Below are 16,790 nucleotides of genomic sequence, written 5' to 3'. Positions count from 1 at the left end.
AGATTTCTGACCGCCCGGGAGACGGTACACGCTGTCACCCTGCGAGGGTCCCACCGTAGTGGGAGATGGAACTTTTAGTCTTGAAGTCCGCGCAGGTGAGGCATTCTGGAAATGCACGTGAACCACGTGATCCAGGGCCCCAGAACCCCGGCCGCTTCTCGGGGCGGGGCCTCCGTCTGCGGACAGCCGCGTTCCGCGTTCTGCGGCGCTTGGCCCCGCGCGGCCGCCGTAGCGGGGGTGGGTTGGGTCCGAACTACGGTGGCCGCGGCGTGCGGAGCCGACCGGGCTGGGCGGCGGGGCGCGGGGCGCGGGGCGCGGGGCGCGGGCCGGGCCGCGCCGGCCGCCATGGGCAACCTGTTCGGCCGTAAGAAGCAGCAGAGCCGGGTCACGGAGCAGGACAAAGCCATCCTGGTAAGACGCCGGGCCCCGCAGGCGGGTGGACGCGAGCCGGGGACACCTGGGCCGGGCGGGGAAACCGAGGCACGGCGGCTACCGGCTGCGTTTCCGCTCTCGCCACGGGCTTCGGCCCCTCCGGCCGCCCAGCCCCACGCCGGGGCCGCAGCCCCGGAGCCCGTCTGGGGCGGTGAGCGGTGGGCTCCCGGTGGGGAGCGTGTCCGGGTCCGGTTCCCAGCGAGTCTGAGCGAATCCGGTCGCTGCGGGTGTAGGCGGTCCCAGTGCGGCGACTGAGCTGTGCCTCGGGTCCCGGGAGGCGGTGCCCGCGTTTCACTGTTTCCTGGTTGTACCTTGTCAGCGGGCAGGCTGGTCACGGGGTGGGAAGGCGGGCGCCTCTCACGGCAGCAGGGACAGGACGTGCGGCTGTCGCCGAGCCTGACCCACCGGCCATGGGTTGCGCTGGGGCAGACGGCCTCTAAAGAGAATGGAGCTGTGGAGGGAACTGGGGAGCGGCCGCTTGAGACAGACTGACCACGTCTACACTGGGGGCTAGTTTCTCACCATGTTGAGTTTTAAAGATGTGCACACCTTTGACCCAGTTAACTCACTCCCCATAACCGACCCTGAAGACATAATTTTCTATCTGAGAAGTGCCTTGTGCTTGCAGGTGCTCACTGTAGCGTTACCTGAAATGATGAAATCTGCAAGAAATGTAAATGGCTTAAAATAGGGAAGGAGAGACTAAGGCGTGTAAATGGCCTTGCATCCTTTTTGGGACACTGGGGTCCTAGGTGATTGGCACGGTCACGTGAACCTCTCACCTCAGTGCACCATCTGTTGTCCACTCACGTATGGTGATAAGTGTCAACAGCAGGGGAGCTGATGGCAAATGGCTGAAGTCCACAGAGGAGTGAAGCTGGGAGGGAAGGCCCCAGTCTCCAGCCATGGCTGGGCTGGGATGGTGGCACTCGGGTGACTGTCACCAGTGACTTCTGCGTCGTCTCTTCGCCTCGGAGGTGCTGGCCACACTCCCTGACCAGCGCTCACACTCCTCGCTGATGGCGATGCCCTGCCATGACGGCGATGCCGCGCCATGACGGCGGTGAGAGCATGCCCTCCACCCCGGTGCTGAGGACATTAGGACTGGCTCTCTGTCTGGGGTGGGGGAGATTTGTAGGATATTGAGCTGCATCCCTGGCCTCCACCTCCTAGATGCCAGTGGCATCCCCAGTGTGACAGCCAGGGATGTCTCCAGATAGTGCCCCACTTGCCCTGGGGGGCAAACTTGTCCCCATGGAGAACTCAGTTTCAGAGGATGTGCTTCCATTGGTGACAGTTGGGGCAGCCTGGCCTGTGGGGGGCCCTTCAGTGACCCCAGCAGCCTCTGTACTGGCTCTCCTGGACACCGGGTAGCCCGGTGAGTGTCCAGCGTGCCCTGAGGGGGCTTGGTGTCAACACAAGGCCTGCTTTCCCGGCAGCAACTGAAGCAGCAGCGGGATAAGCTGAAGCAGTACCAGAAGAGGATCACCCAGCAGCTGGAGCGGGAGCGGGAGATTGCCCGGCAGCTCCTGCGCGACGGCAGGAAGGAGTGAGTGGGGCTGGGGGCCAGTCTTCGGGAGATGGGTTCTGTCCCGCATCGGCCTAGAGCAGAGGTGGGGTAGGCCAGGAGGCTGGTCAGTGCCAGGCCAGGGCAGCTGATGGCCATGGCTGCTGGGTCACTGCTTGGGTTCCCTCTGCAGACGGGCCAAGCTGCTGCTCAAGAAGAAGCGATACCGGGAGCAGCTCCTGGACAAGACAGAAAACCAGATCACCAGCCTGGAGACCATGGTAGGCCTAGTAGGGGTCGGGGGGTGTGGACCATGGACCATGTAGGCACCAGAGTCCCCTCAGAGGACTGAAACCTATCATTTTCCTCTCCTGGACCTCTCAGCCCGCGGCTATGGAATGGGTCAGGCCTGGAGGTGGAGGAGAATCTTTGATGGGAGCCTGACCGTCTTAAGGGGCTGCAGCAGGTTGGCTCTTGCAGGATGGTGGCTGGGGGACTAGGCCACTTATGGGTGGTGGAGTGGGCGGGGAGTCTGCCCCAGTGACTGAAGAGGTGTTGGGATCTGCAGGAGGCTCCCAAAATGATCCAGTTTCAGGACCCAGAGCTCTAGTTCTGCTCTTTTGCTAACAGAGCTGCTGGTTATAAGCAGTCTACTTTGCGGTTCCTCCCACGCCCTCTCAGTTCTGCCTAAGTTTTGGTCAGGGCAGCGGGAAAGGATAGAAGGAGGAGGAAGGCAGAGACAGTTTGCTCTGAGGCCCAGCAGTCTTTGTCAGTGATAGTGTGATCCTAACTCCCTTCCATGGGTCTACATGAGGCGGCAGAGAAGGTGGGCCCCTGACCACATGGGTTTCTTCCTCAGGTCCAGAGTATTGAGTTCACTCAGATTGAAATGAAGGTGATTGAGGGGCTGCAGTTTGGAAATGAGTGTCTGAATAAGATGCACCAGGTAAGTCTCGCAGGACTGGGGAAAGAGAGGAAGGGCAGCCAGTGGAACAAGGAGAGGGTTAGTCCCTGAGGCCACACCTGCACGCAGGCCTTTGGGCATGAGAGAAAGCCAGTCACTACCGGGAGAGGGTGATGGGAGAGGGTGACAGTCTAGTGGTACAAAAAAAATTGTACCGTATCCAGAGATGCTAAAGTGACTAGAGGGACAGTCTGGTTTTAGTGGGGGGGGTGGGGGGGTGAACTAACCTGGAGGACTTCCTGGAGGAGGTGAACACAGCTTCATTTCAAGAAACAGCACAGAGGTGGATGGTGAAAGGAGAGGTGAGGCGCAGAGATGGCATGCCCCGGCCCCCACCCCGTCTCATTCCTGATGAGTGGATGGCAGTGGGGCTGGGCAGAGAGCTGAGGTTACACTGCCTTTCTGACTGTCCAATGTGGTGGTGACCAGTCAAGCAAAGGTGCCGCTTTGAACCCAAAAGAAATCAAGTCACCTGGCCAGGGAAAAATTTTTATACTTCTGACTACCGCTAGGGTTGATTTGGATGCCAGAAGGGCCAGCAGGAGTCCAAGGAGGTCAGTTGAGGCTTCTGAAAAGACTGTCTGACAGCTCCATGCCTCTGTGGACGGGCCCTGCCTGGGACAGAAATAACCAAAGATGTGTTATATCCCGCTTGGCGTGGCTTCATTTAAACAGGAACAGAGGGGCTAGGCCGTGCGCCCTGCCAATGCAGGTGACCTTCGTGTAGGGGGTTCTGTTACGTGCTTCACTGACAAGACTCAAAAACTTGTAACCGATCAGGTGATGTCCATAGAAGAGGTGGAGCGGATACTGGACGAGACGCAGGAGGCTGTGGAGTACCAGCGGGTAGGTGTTGCCGCACCACGGGGCCCGCCATCTGGCAGCCAGCGAGGACAGTGGCCAACTCGCTGAATGTCCTGCGCCACCCTCAAGGGCCAGGCCTTCCCGCACCACGTGGGGGCTGCCTTCTTTCTTTCGAGTGAGAGGAGCCTTAAGCTGGGGTTGTCTCCTTCCTCCATGAGGGCCCACCTTTCCCCCACCCCAGCCCAGCCATGCTCCTCACCCCTGCTCCTCCTTTTGCAGCAAATAGATGAGCTGTTGGCAGGAAGCTTCACTCAGGAGGACGAAGATGCCATCCTGGAGGAGCTGGACGCAATCACTCAGGTAACAGGACCCCCGGCACTAACACAGGCCCAGGTGTAGGGACCCCCCTCCAGGAGGACTCTGCTCACTGGCCTCGGCAAGCGACTGTGTCAGGTTTCACTTGAGCACACAGCCCTGGTTCTGCAGCTGGTTTTCTTCCCTAAAACAACTGGCATTTGTGCTAAACTGAGGTCCCTTCTCCCCATCCACCTGGCTGACTGCAGGGCAGGACTGGCCTGGAAAGAACATTTTGCAGGTTGTCCACCCAGGTGTTGCAGGCCTCAGAGCGAACCAGGTGCCAGGACAGAGCAGAATGCCGACCCTCCTAGCTCCCTCAGCCCTTTCCTCCCCAGTGGGCAGTGTGTGGGTTTTAGATCAAATGGGGGCTTTTTCCCTCTTGTGGCCGGTCACTTGCTGTCACACACAGGGCCTCCATGTGTTGGCCCAGAGGCCTCTAACCAGCCAGCCATCACTTCAGGCCCTGAGTCTGTGTTTGCTCCCTGATGGAGGGCATCTCCATCTCTGTGGGCCCCTGCCTAAGCAAGCCGAATTCACACCGTGCCCACCAGCCTGCCACCCCCAGCCATAGACCAGGCCAGGCAAGCAGGTCCTTAGCACTGCTGCTCGCTGCCTGGGGGCCCTATGTGCACCTGCCTGCTGAATTACTTCCTCCCAAGGCCCGAGAGGTAGACCAGCACTCGCTGGAACAACAGGTGCACCCAGGTACCACCACCTGAGGCAGAGGCGCCACTGGGGCCCCTGACCTGCGTGGGTGCCTGTTTCAAAGCCCTTGTCTCAGACTCAGAATGGAACTTTGGGTTGGGAGCCCCTCAGGCTCTGGGCTGTTGGAAGCAGCCACCTTTTGTGGTCACTGTGCCCCCGGTGATATGAGTTGCAGAGATGCCAGAAGCCAGGGAGGATGCACCCTGGGCTTGCATGCTGGAGGATTTGTGTCCTATTTAAATCCCGCTGAGAGCGGCTAAGTGAACAGGATGCTGTTCTCTCCAAGAGAAGGACAAGGTGATTGTATCTCACAGCCTTTATCCTCTGTTTCTTGCAGGAACAGATAGAGCTGCCAGAGGTTCCTTCAGAGCCCCTTCCTGAAAAGATCCCAGGTACCCTCCTCGTTATGTCCTTTGGAGAACCGTGCGTTCTAGAGCAAAGCAAAATATCCTGGCCTCTGGGCCCTGCCCTTCCTGCCTGCTTGGTGGGCGTGCTTGCTGGCACCAGCTCAGGCGGAGTGCGGGCCTCGCCCTGGGGTTGAGCCCAGGTTTCTGAGCAGTTTCGGTAACCTAGTAAGAGCCAGACCCCGTTCAGAGAGGCGAATCCCAAAGTTAGAGTCGGGAAAGGGCCAGTTGAGCTGTGCAGGCTCTTCTGGGTCCAGCCCAGGACCAGCCGTCCACTAAATGTCACTGGGACGACCTTCCCCGTGGCATCGCATAACACGCCTTCAGAAATTCTCTATCCGCCCGGACTCGTCTTTCGCGATTCCTCCTTAGTTCTTTCTGCTCCCTTGCTGCTGCTTGGCCTCCTTTCTGGGGTCCGTGGGTTAGGGGTGCACGTCCTGAGTGCTTGTGCCCAGTGCCTGCTGTTTGTCATCCCTCCCGGCTTCTGTGTGTAACTCGCCTTTCTCAGAGCTGTGCCCGTTCTTCCCAGAGCGCGAAGCCCTGACCTGGCTCCTTGCTGCCTCCTGTCCTTTTCGGGAAGTTCCCGCCTCTGGGGTCTTCTGTACGCGACAGACATCTCTATGTTTCCTCCACAGAGAAAGTGCCCGTCAAGGCCAGGCCCCGACAGGCGGAAGTGGTGGCAGCCTCGTAACTTGTGTGGGACTCACGGGGATTCCAGAGGACTGGGGCCCACAGAGTTTGGGTGCATGTCCGGCCCTGGCCGGGCTCCCAGGAGGCTGGCGCCGGGCCAGGCGGGCCGGGAGCTGACGGAGCAGCACAGCACCCACAGGGCTCCTGATCAGGATGACTACGGAGCATTTCCCTGGCGCTGCTGTCTTGCTCTCGTTTCTGGATTAAATGGCAACATTCAAACTCTCCAGCCAAACGCAGCTTCTGCAGCTGTGGTTCCCATGGGCCACGGCCAGGCCCAACGCTCCTGGTGCTGGTCACACCTCCCGTCCCGGGTCGCGCGGCTCCACGGGCCAGTGTCTCCGCCACCCTGTCTTCTGTGGAAGGCACATCAGACCTGGCCTCCCCACCCTTCCCTTTCCCTTCTTCCTGCTGCTCCCATTAGCTGGCAGGGCTTTGGTTAAGGGGGCCCTCCCTTGGCCTGGCTCCTGGACGTGCCTAGTTTCCATGTAGACTTGGGGGTGGTAACCTCTCTGCTTCCACCTCGGCGTTTGTGGGTGGTGGACCAGGAGGGGTGCATCCCTGCTGGATTTTGATGACTCTAGGAGGTCTGCCCACCCCATCACTCCTGGGGCCATACAGAGGCCCAGTCCTGCTGACGGACATTCCAGGATAGCCGGCCGGTGTGGCTGCGGGTCCCCGAGCTGCCAGCTTCGAGCTGTTAGCAGCCAAGTGGAGACTGGGAAGGATGGAAATGACTTCCCTAGTTCACAGTTCATTTTGGAATTAGACAATCTCCCTGAGATTTCACTCCCAACAGGAAGACAAAGGGGACCCTCTTAGCCCCCCAGACAGGCCAGCCCCATATTAAAGTTGACACCCACACAGCCTGCTGCCTTGTGGACTGGGGTCCGTGGAAGGGCAGGTTGGTGTGGTTCCTCCCTCAGGTCCCTGGAACACAGTCCCTTGACCCTCCCGGGGCACTTGGCACCTGGCTGGTCAGTGCCATACAGGGGCTGGGGCCTCAGGAGCCAGGTTCTAGCCCTGCCCGGCTGTGGGTGGAAGGCAGTCACCTGTGGGCACCTGCCCGCAGCAAGGTGCAGGGCGGTACTCTGGCCCCACCTCCCTTAGAAGGGGTGCTGGTGGTTTCTCATTTTTCAAGGGGTTTTGTGTGACTCCCGTGGCTGGTGGCTGGGAGGGCGTGCAGTTTGGTGCCTCTGGGGTGTGGGGGTCTGGTTTGGAGTCCTGATGTCTAGGTAGGAAGCCAGATGCCCCAGGGAGCAAGCAGGCAACAGCAAGGACAGACAAGTGGGTGTCCCACCTGAGGGGGGCCTCCACACCCTCCACCCAGAGGGCATGGTGGGCTGTGGCCAAGTTGCCAGGTCTGGAGTTCTTCAAGAGGAGCTAGAAACCCAGGCTTTCAGCGGACAGTCTTGCTTTGTGTGAAAGCACCCTTACCGGGTGCATGCACACCTCAGCCAGGAGGGGGCTCTGTGCCAGCTGATTTGGAGGATTTTGCCAGAAGCCGACCTTTCCAGCGCCACTCTGGCTGCTGGGCCCCACCCCAGTCCTAGGGGCAGTTCTGATTGAGGAGGGGAAGGAGGTCCTGCCTCTCCTGCCTGTGAGTGACCCATCCCTCTGCAGCAGTGGGTCCCAGGCTGGGGGAGGGAGGGGCAGCCTCTCCATACCCCACAAGCAGGGTGGACACCTCCCCTTTCCCTCTGCCTCCCAGGACCCAGAGCTTGGGGCGGCCTGGGAAGCTGCCCATGGCAGTGCCCTGCCTCGTCTCTTAAACCGTTTCACCACTGGGAGCTGTGTGGTGGGCTGTGGGGCACCAACCCCTGGCCCTGGTGAGCGCTTGGAGAACCTGCTCACGGGTGTGTGTGGCCCAGCTCCCTGGGATACACCCGTTCCCAGGACAGGAAGGTCATGACCAGCCTCCTCCTGACCTGGGCAAGGGGTACCCTCGTGTGGAACAACCCAAGAGTTGGGGAGGGGAGCCTCATCCTCTTGCTGTCAACAAGTGAGATTTCACGTACCAACCAACATGCCTTTTTCTTTGTAAAAGTTCATCCCTGGACCTAGGGAGGCCGTACTCTGAATCCCAGCTGACCTAGAGCTGACTCCTGGGCTCCGGCCTTGGAGGTCACCTGGCTCATAGGCCCCCTGTGTGTGTGTTGGGGCAGGGGGAGCCCATGCAGCCAGGATGAGACTCACATCTTCCTGCCCAGCGCTGAGCCCCAGTCTTAAAATACCAGCTGTGTGAGCCTGACCTGACCTCCTAATCTGGGGGGCATAGAACTCATGACGATCACAAACCAGTCACAGTTAAGTACAAAATCTGGGAGCAGAGCTGGCATCCTGCCCAAGATCAGTGGGGGCCTGGTGGGGGGCTTGGAGGAAAAGGAGAGGCCGCAGTGAGCCACCTGCAGAGGGCCTGGTAGCAGCTGTGCCTGGTGGGTGAGAGGGGCGTAAGGGGGAGCCATGGGGGCCTTCTGACCACAGAGAGGACTTCCTGGGAAGCTGGCAAGCCTGGCATCTAGAAGGGATAGACTGGGACAGTAGAGAAAAGGACCCAGGGACCAGGACCGTTTGGCTGGAGGCACATTTGTGGTACAAGCAGCGTGGAAAGTAGAAAAGCAGGGGATGGGGAGTTGGGGGAAGAGGGCACCCAGGATTGGGTGGGGGTACTACTGGGACAGGGTAGGGGAGACAGAATGGGAGGTGCCTAGACAGGGTGGGGGCCGTGTCCTGGTTGCACTGTGTGCCCTGCCCTGGGGAGGTGTTTGCCCTCCCCCCTACCCACTGCTGCCCCATGGGGTCTCCCGGTGACCCCCACCTGCCCATGGGGAGAGCTTGGTGATGTCAAGTGGGGCGTTGTCATGACAACACGGGAGCTTTGCCTTCCCAGGAGAGGTCCAGAGCCAGGTCACTGGCCACATCCCCAAACTCAGCAGGAGACCCCACCACCCCTTGCATCTCTGCTGGTGCTTGGCCACTGGGGTGGGGGCAGCAGGTCAGCAGGTGGAGCTGGCCTCATGGCCCCAGTCAGAGCCTTGACTGCGTGAGCCAAGACACCCAGCCTGGGGCCTCCCCAGTGGACACCTGCACCCCTTGGCCAGGACAGCTGTCACCTTGGCATGTGCTTCACCCTTTCAACGATCCCTAGCATCCTTGCGGCCCTGTGTCTGGGGATCTCAGTGAGAAAATGGGAACACTCCAGATGTTTCTTCCTTAGTCATCTGCCCCCTCTCTGCCCAGCTTTCCTGAGTGACCCTGCACACAACCCCATCTCATCCCTGGTGCCCCGCCCTCCCCAAGGACCAGGTCTCAGGCTGGGGGCTGTGGCGTCCTCCAGGGCTGCTCTCGCTACTTGTGATCTTGTTCCTGAGGAGTCTGAGGACTGGTCTTGGAAGGAAGGAAGGTGTGTTCTTTCCTGAGGCAGGCACAGGCTAGTGTAGGGAAGGCATTTAAGGGTCATGAGCGACACTGGCCTCTGATCTGGCTTATGGAGTAAGTAAACCTTCCTTAAGAAGCAGAAGTTCTGAAACGAACTCAAAAGACTAAGAGCACAGGGAATGAGGACCGTGGAAGCTGAACTGTGGATGCAAGGTGCTTCGCGGCGCTCTGACACCCGGCGCTCTGACACCCGAAGAGTGATCTTCACTTCGTTTTTGTGGGTTTTTTGGTAAAAGCTTCATTGATAGTGCAGTTCAGTCATTTTTATTATGTTCTCAGAGTTGTGCAACCGTCACCACAATCAATTTTAGAACAGTCCCATCATCCCTAAGGAAACCTTGTACCCTCTCGCTAGTGCCCTCATCTCCCCTCCCCACAGTCCCTGGCAGCCACTAGTCTGCTTTCTGTCTCTATGGATTTTCCCATTCTGGACATTCATACACGTGGAGTCACACGATGAATGACCTTTAGTGTCTGGCCTCTTTTACTTAGTGTGATGTTTTTGAGGTTTACCCATGTTGGAGTGTGTATCAGTTCTTCATTCCTTTTTATGGTTGAATAATGTTCCATTGTGTAGACGGACCACATTTTATCTGTTCATCACCTGATGGACATTTGCGTTTTTTCCACTTATTCACTTTTATGAATAATGCTCCTTTCTGTACACATTTTTGTGTAGACAAGTTTTCATTTCTCTTGGGTATAAACCCAGAGTGAGTTCCACTCTGGGTCATGCAGTGACTCTTAACGTTTGGCCACTGGAGGAAGTGCTGCATGTTTTCCTCAATGGCTGCACCATCTTTCATCCCCAGAAGCAGGTGTGAGGGCTCCACTTTGTCCACAGCCTGCCCAGCACTAGCTATTTCATATCTTTTTCATTATAGCCATCCTAGTAGGAGTTATCTCATTGTGGTTTTGATTTGCATTTTCCTAATGACTAATGATGTTGAGCATCTTTTCTTATGCTTAGCGGCCATTTGTACATCTTCTTGGGAGAAATGTCTGTTTAGATCTTTTACTCATTTTAATTGGGTTGTCTTTTTATTATTGAGTTGCACGACTTCTTTATATATCCTTGATATTAGACTCTGATCAGATATAAGATTTGCAAAAATTTTCTCCCATTCTGTGGGTTGGTCCTTTCACATTTTTACTAATTTCCTTTGAAACACAAGTGTTCTTTAATTTTGATGAAGTCCAGTTTATTTTTTCTTTTGTTGCTTGTGCTTTTGGTGTCATATCTAAGATACCATTACCTAATCCAAGGTCATGAAGATTTATTTCTATGGGGCTTTTTTAAGAGTTTTATAGTTTAGTGCTTACATTTAGGTCTTTCATCCATTTCAAGTTAATTTTTCTATATGATGTTAGGTTGGTGGTCCAATTCATTGTTTTGCACGTGGATTTTTGTTGTTGTTTTGTTTTGTTTTTTGTGGTACGCAGGCCTCTCACTGCCGCGGCCTCTCCCGTTGCGGAGCACAGGCTCCGGACGCGCAGGCTCAGCGGCCATGGCTCACGGGCCCAGCCGTTCCGTGGCATGTGGGATCTTCCCAGACCGGGGCACGAACCCGTGTCCCCCGCATCGGCAGGCGGACTCTCAACCACTGCGCCACCAGGGAAGCCCAGGATTTTTTTTTTTTTTTTTTTAAGAGTTGGTTTCTTTTTTTGTTTTTTAGAGTTGGTTTCTTTTTTTTGAATAAATTTATTTTGCATTTATTTATTTTTGGCTGCGTTGAGTCTTCATTTCTGTGCGTGGGCTTTCTCTAGTTGCTGCGAGCGGGGGCTAGTCTTCATTGCAGCACCCGTGCTTCTCACGGTGGCTTCTCTCGTTGCGGAGCACGGGCTCTAGGTGCACAGGCTTCAGTAGTTGTGGCACACGGGCTCAGTAGTTGTGGCTCACAGGCTCTAGAGCACAGGCTCAGTAGTTGTGGCGCATGGGCTTAGTTGCTCCGCGGCTAGAGTTGGTTTCTGTTTATTCGGGAATAACTGTGGTCAACTTTCATTAATGTGGAAGCTTACTGATTAATTCTTTTCCAATCATTCTAGTACCATTTGAAAAGACAGTTATTTCCCCCGTTGAATCCTTGGCACCTTTGTCAAATATCAGTTGACCAAATGTGAGAGTTTATTTGCAGACTCTCAATCCTATCCCATTTATATGTTTATCCTTATATCCTTATTGTAGCTTTGTAGTAAGTTTTGAAATCAGGAAGCGTGAATCCTCTAACTTTGTTCTTTTTCACGGTTGTGTTTGCTATTCTGGGTCTCCTGAATTTCCATATGAATTTTAGGATCAGCTTGTTAATTTCTGGAACGAAGCCAGGTGAGATTTTGATGGGGATTTTGTTGGATCCATAGATGAATTTGGGGAGTGCTGCCATCATAGCAATATTAAGTCTTATGATCCATGAACACAAGTGTCTTTTCATTTATTCATTAATTCCTTTCAACAATGTTTTATAGTTTTCAGAGTGTAAGTTTTATACTTCTTTTGTTAACTTTATTGTTAAGTATTTTCTTCTTTTTGATGCTATTGTAAATGGAGTTTTTTTCTTAATTTCAATTTCAGATTATTCACTGCAAGTGTATAAAAATAAAATTGATTTTTGTATGTTGATCTTGTATCCTTCAACCATGCTGAACTTGTGTATTAGTTCTAGTAGGTTTTTAGTGCAACCCTTAGGATTTTCTATATGCAAGATCATATCACGTGCAAATAGAGATAGTTTTACTTCTTCCCAAACTGGATGTCTTTTAGTTCATTTCCTTGCCTAATCTCCCTGGCGGAGACCTCCAGGGCAGGGTTGAATAGAAATGGATATCTTCATTTTATATGTTTCTATTCCACTCCCACCCCTAAAATACTAAAAACAGGAAGAACAAGTTCTTACAAGTTTTTGAACAAAATCCAGCTCATTTCTTTTTCCTTTCCCATTCATCCCTTCCTACCTTTCTCCCTTCTTCTACTTTTCTTTTTGAGCAGGGTGGGGTGGGGCTGACAGGCCAGGTCACGCCTGGCCCACCCGGTCTTCAAGCTGCACTTGTCAGTCTTTGAGATGTTCCCGTGGATTCCGTCGTGAAATGTGAGCTTGATAATGGCATCATCGTGTGTGGGTTTGCTGCCAGGCGGGAACTGGCCAGTGGCTCTGCAGCAGCAGAGGGAGAAGATCTCCCATGCTGTGATTCCAAGCTGAGAGGGGCAGCAAGAGAGTGAGCAACACTCAAGATGATGGCCCCAGTGGTAACCAAAGCCCCCAGACAAATGTGTTAACAAAGGACGTGTTAAGTCCCATAAAGGCCGCCAGTGTGTGGGTTTATAGGTTAAAGCCTTGTTTGGTAGCGATGTATTTGAAGAAGGTCTGGGAATTTTGCTTGCAAACTCTGCAGGTGAACTGTGGGTGCAGCTGCTAAATCTTCGATGGAACCTTAGGCTTCACCACTAGAATATCCTCTTAGTGGGATGCTGCAGTCCCCTCACCAGCTACGTTTACAGTGCTGCCCCTGCGTCAGCAATAAAAGACTAGGTTCTCTGCTTCAGCAAACAGACAGTGCCACGGAGAAGGGCAGAGACGGGTCTGACGTGTTTGCTGTGCTGCCCCCGCCTCCTGAGTGCTGATGTGCTCATATAATAGGTACCCCCACAGCTGTGTTCGATTCACGATGATCGACATTTCCAAAGTGCTCACTGGCTAAACAGGCAGATTGCAGCCGTCTAATTCCTCAGGCAGAACGTGTCATTCCCCGGTGACGTCTGCAGAGCGAGAGAGGGTCTCTGTGTGTCTTTATATATTGTTCTCCTCGTGTGTTTAAAAAACAATACATTCTTAAATACAGTATTGCCTTAGTACTGTAGTTTCCCCCTTGTAGTCTTGCTTACTCCACTTATTTTTTAATAAATAATATAAAAATATACCCGTCTCAGTTTCTCTACATTAGTTCCAAATCAGTAGCATTTAACCTAAGTTTAGCTGTAGATTTAAAGAAGCCATAAGAACACATACGTCTATACAAGGGGAAGTGGGCACTTCCTTATCAAGGGTGATAACCCAGAGGAAACCCATTTTCCCACGGACCGTTCGTCTGACCCACTGAGGCACACCTCGTGCCTGTACTACCGACTGAACAACCTCATGTGGAGGAGGTGACCTGTGGCTTATCCTGTGCATCTGTTGCTTTGCCTACCCTCAGTGTACTGGCATGAAGGGAAGTGAGGGGAAGCAAACACACTTTTTTTTTAATTGATGTATAGTTGATTTACAATGTCGTGTTCATTTCAGGTGTCCAGCAAAGTGATTCAGATATATACAGAGATATAGATATATATAGAAATATAGATAGATATAGATATTCTTTTTCAGAGTCTTTTCCATTATAGGTTATTACAAAATATTGAGTATAGTTTCCCGTGCTATACAGTAGGACCTTGTGTTTATCTATTTTATATATAGTAGTGTGTATATGTTAATCCCAAGCTCCTAATTTATTCCCCACGACCACCACTTTCCTCTTTGGTAACCATAAGTTTGTTTTCTGTGTCTGTGAATCTGTTTCTCTTTGGTAAGTAAGTTCATTTGTATTATTTTTTAGATTCCACATATAAGTGATATCATATGATATTTGTCTTTGACTTACTTAATATGATAATCCCTAGGTTCATCCATGTTGCTGCAAATGGCAGTATTTCATTATTTTTTTATGGCTGAGTAATATTCCATTGTGTGTGTGTGTGTGTGTGTGTGTGTGTGTGTGTGTATATATATACACCACATCTTCTTTATCCATTTATCTGTCAGTGAACACTTAGGTTGCTTCCATATCTTGGCTTTTGTAAATAGTGCTGCTGTGTACATTAAGGTGCATGTATCTTTTTGAATTAGAGTTTTTGTCTTTTCTGGATATATGCCCAGGAGTGGGATTGCTGGACCATATGGTAACTCTATTTTCAATTTCTTAAAGAACCTCCATAAAGTTCTTCATAGTGGCTGCACCAAGTTACATTCCCACCAACAGTGTAGGAGGGTTTCCTTTTTACCACCCCTCTCCAGCATTTATTTGTAGACTTTTTTGATGATGGCCATTCTGGTGTGTGGTGAAACCTCATTGTAGTTTTGATTTGCATTTCTCTAATAATTAGCAATATTGAGCATCTTTTCATGTGCCTGTTGGCCATCTATATGTCTTCTTTTGAGAAATGTCTGTTTAAGTCTTCTGCCCATTTTTTGATTGGGGTATTAGTTTTCTTGATATTGAGCTGTATGAGCTGTTTGTATATTTTAGAAATTAATCCCTTATCAGTCACATCGTTTGCAAATATTTTCTCCCATTCCACAGGTTGTCTTTTCATTTTGTTTATGGTTTCCTTTGCTGTGCAAAAGCTTTTAAGTTTAATTAGGTCCCATTTGTTTATTTCTGCTTTAATTTCCATTACTCTAGGAGACGGTTCCAAAAAATTATTGCCTTGATTTATGTCAAAGAGTGTCCTGCCTATGTTTTCCTCTAGGAGTTTTATAGTATTCAGTCTTATATTTAGGTCTTTAATCCATTTTGAGTTTATTTTTGTATGTGGTGTTAGAGAATGTTCTAATTTCATTCTTTTATAAGTAGCTTTCCAGTTTTCCCAGCACAACTTATTGAAGAGACTGTCTTTTCTCCATTGTATATTTTTGCCTCCTTTGTCATAGATTAATTGACCTATGAGGTGTGTGGGTTTATTCCTGGACTCTCTATCCTGTTCCATTGATCTATATGTCTGTTTTTGTGCCAGTACCATACTGTTTTGATTACTATAGCTTTTATAGTCTGAAGTTAGGGAGTGTGATTCCTCCAGCTCTGTTCTTCTTTCTCCAGATTGTTTTGGCTATTTGGGGTCTTTTGTGTTTCCATACAAATTTTAAAATTATTTGTTCTAGTTCTGTGAAAAATGCCATTGGTAATTTGATAGGTTTTGCATTGAATCTATAGTTTGCCTTGGATAGTGTGGTCATTTTAACAATATTGATTCTTCTAATCCAAGAACATGGTATATCTTTCCATCTGTTGGTGTTATCTTCATTTTCTTTCATCGGTGTCTTATAGTTTTCACAGTACAGGTCTCTTGCCTCCTTAGGTAGGTTTATTCCTAGGTATTTTATTCTTTTTGATGTGATGGTAAATGGGATTATTTCCTTAATTTCTCTTTCTGATATTTTGTTGGTAGTGTATAGAAATGCAAAAGATTTCTGTATATTAATTTTGTATCCTGCAACTACCGAATTCATTGATGAACTCTAGTAGTTTTCTGGTGGCATCTTTAGAATTTTCTGTGTATAGTATCATGTCATCTGTAAACAGTGACAGTTTTACTTCTTCCTTTCCAATTTGGATTCCTTTTATTTCTTTTTCTTCTCTGATTGTTGTGACTAGGACTTCCAATACTATGTTGAATAAAAGTAGCAAGAGTGGGTGTCTTTGTCTTGTTTCTGATCTTAGAGGAAATTCTTTCATCTTTTCACTATTGATGTAATGTTAGCTGTGGGTTTGTTATACATGGCCTTTATTATGTTGAGGTATGTTCCCTCTATGCCCAAAAACACACTTTAATTCTGACTTATGTGGCACACAGCCAGCAAGGGAACTTGGACGTAGTGAAGTTCTGAGTAATAGGTAAAGCTGAAACCTCAAACAAAGTAGAAATTCTACAAATCAATTGTTTGGGATTAACTGCATCATCTCCAGATTATTTTTCTTACATTTTAAAGTAATATATGGAGTGTCTGGCTCTGTTATGGTAGCATAAGCTCACTTCAGCCCATCTCTGTCACTGTTACAACTGAAAACTCAAGGGGAAAAAAAAGGAGCTCCCTAAGGACTCTGCAAAGTGAACCAAAGCAGGTGGATTGTGGAGGCAAGTTCAGACTTGCTGCTGTGACCCATGTGGGGAGGAGTTTCCATTTTATTTTCTCTTTTCTTTTTGCTGTGGGCGGCCTCAGTTGCAGGACCACACAGCAACACCAAACAAAAATTCTGGTAGAACTCTGCCTTTCTGGCAAGAGGAACTCTACCAGAGGAGCTGAGTTCTGGAAAGTGCAAGGGTCCTGGAGAGGAGAGAGTTGGAGAAAGGGACCTGTGCCCTAGATAAACCAGCAGAAGTCTTGGGTTCACCTCCAAGTTACACATGCGCAGGACAGACCCAAAGCAGCACAAAAAGCTTTTGATAACTGAACTTAAGACTGAAACCACCGGCCACTGAAGGCAAGTGGGGCTTGTGGTCTGAGCTAACCAGGTTGATGGGCTGCTGAGGCAGAACAACATTCTCCAGACCCAGAGCCTACACAACAGTCAAAATGTCCAGTTTACAACCCCAAATTATGCAAGGAGAGAGACGGTCAACAGATGCCAGCTCTGAGATGACCCAGGTGGTAGAATCACCAGACAGAAACCTTAAAGTGGCTGAGTTACCGTGACTGCATCAAGTAAGGCAAGGTCAAACACACCTGCATCAAGTAAGGCA

At 51.3% G+C, this 16,790-nt stretch overlaps 1 protein-coding gene across 2 annotated transcripts; it reads left to right on the top strand.

The window, feature by feature from the left end:
- Positions 1–282: 282 nt before the first annotated feature.
- Positions 283–8,246, top strand: CHMP6 (charged multivesicular body protein 6). Of its 2 annotated transcripts, none has more exons than XM_029210706.1 (8): positions 283–411; positions 1,872–1,981; positions 2,133–2,220; positions 2,799–2,885; positions 3,684–3,749; positions 3,987–4,067; positions 5,107–5,161; positions 5,809–6,729. In XM_029210706.1, exons 1-8 carry the CDS (start codon positions 346–348, stop codon positions 5,862–5,864), a joined length of 609 nt encoding a protein of 202 aa, XP_029066539.1. In that variant the 5' UTR covers positions 283–345; the 3' UTR covers positions 5,865–6,729. The 2 variants fall into 2 exon arrangements, with proteins under 2 accessions (XP_029066539.1, XP_029066540.1); XM_029210707.1 differs by lacking the exon at positions 283–411 and adding an exon at positions 1,392–1,495 and having other exon boundaries at positions 5,809–8,246.
- The last annotated feature ends 8,544 nt before the right edge of the window (positions 8,247–16,790 follow it).

This window comes from Monodon monoceros, unplaced genomic scaffold (genome assembly GCF_005190385.1).
Source record: "Monodon monoceros isolate NGI ecotype Baffin Bay Population unplaced genomic scaffold, NGI_Narwhal_1 Super_Scaffold_9, whole genome shotgun sequence".
NCBI classification, from domain to species: Eukaryota; Metazoa; Chordata; class Mammalia; order Artiodactyla; family Monodontidae; genus Monodon; species Monodon monoceros.
The sequence above is the reverse complement of the archived record's forward strand: the minus strand, read 5'-3'. Positions and strand labels throughout refer to the sequence as shown.

Bases quoted from the DNA above. Each gene is read 5' to 3' on its own strand.
- CHMP6 (XM_029210706.1), top strand. From the start codon at position 346: ATGGGCAACCTGTTCGGCCGTAAGAAGCAGCAGAGCCGGGTCACGGAG. The intron at 3,750-3,986 runs GTAGGTGTTGCC...CTCCTTTTGCAG, and splicing joins AGGCTGTGGAGTACCAGCGG to CAAATAGATGAGCTGTTGGC. The intron at 4,068-5,106 runs GTAACAGGACCC...TGTTTCTTGCAG, and splicing joins AGCTGGACGCAATCACTCAG to GAACAGATAGAGCTGCCAGA.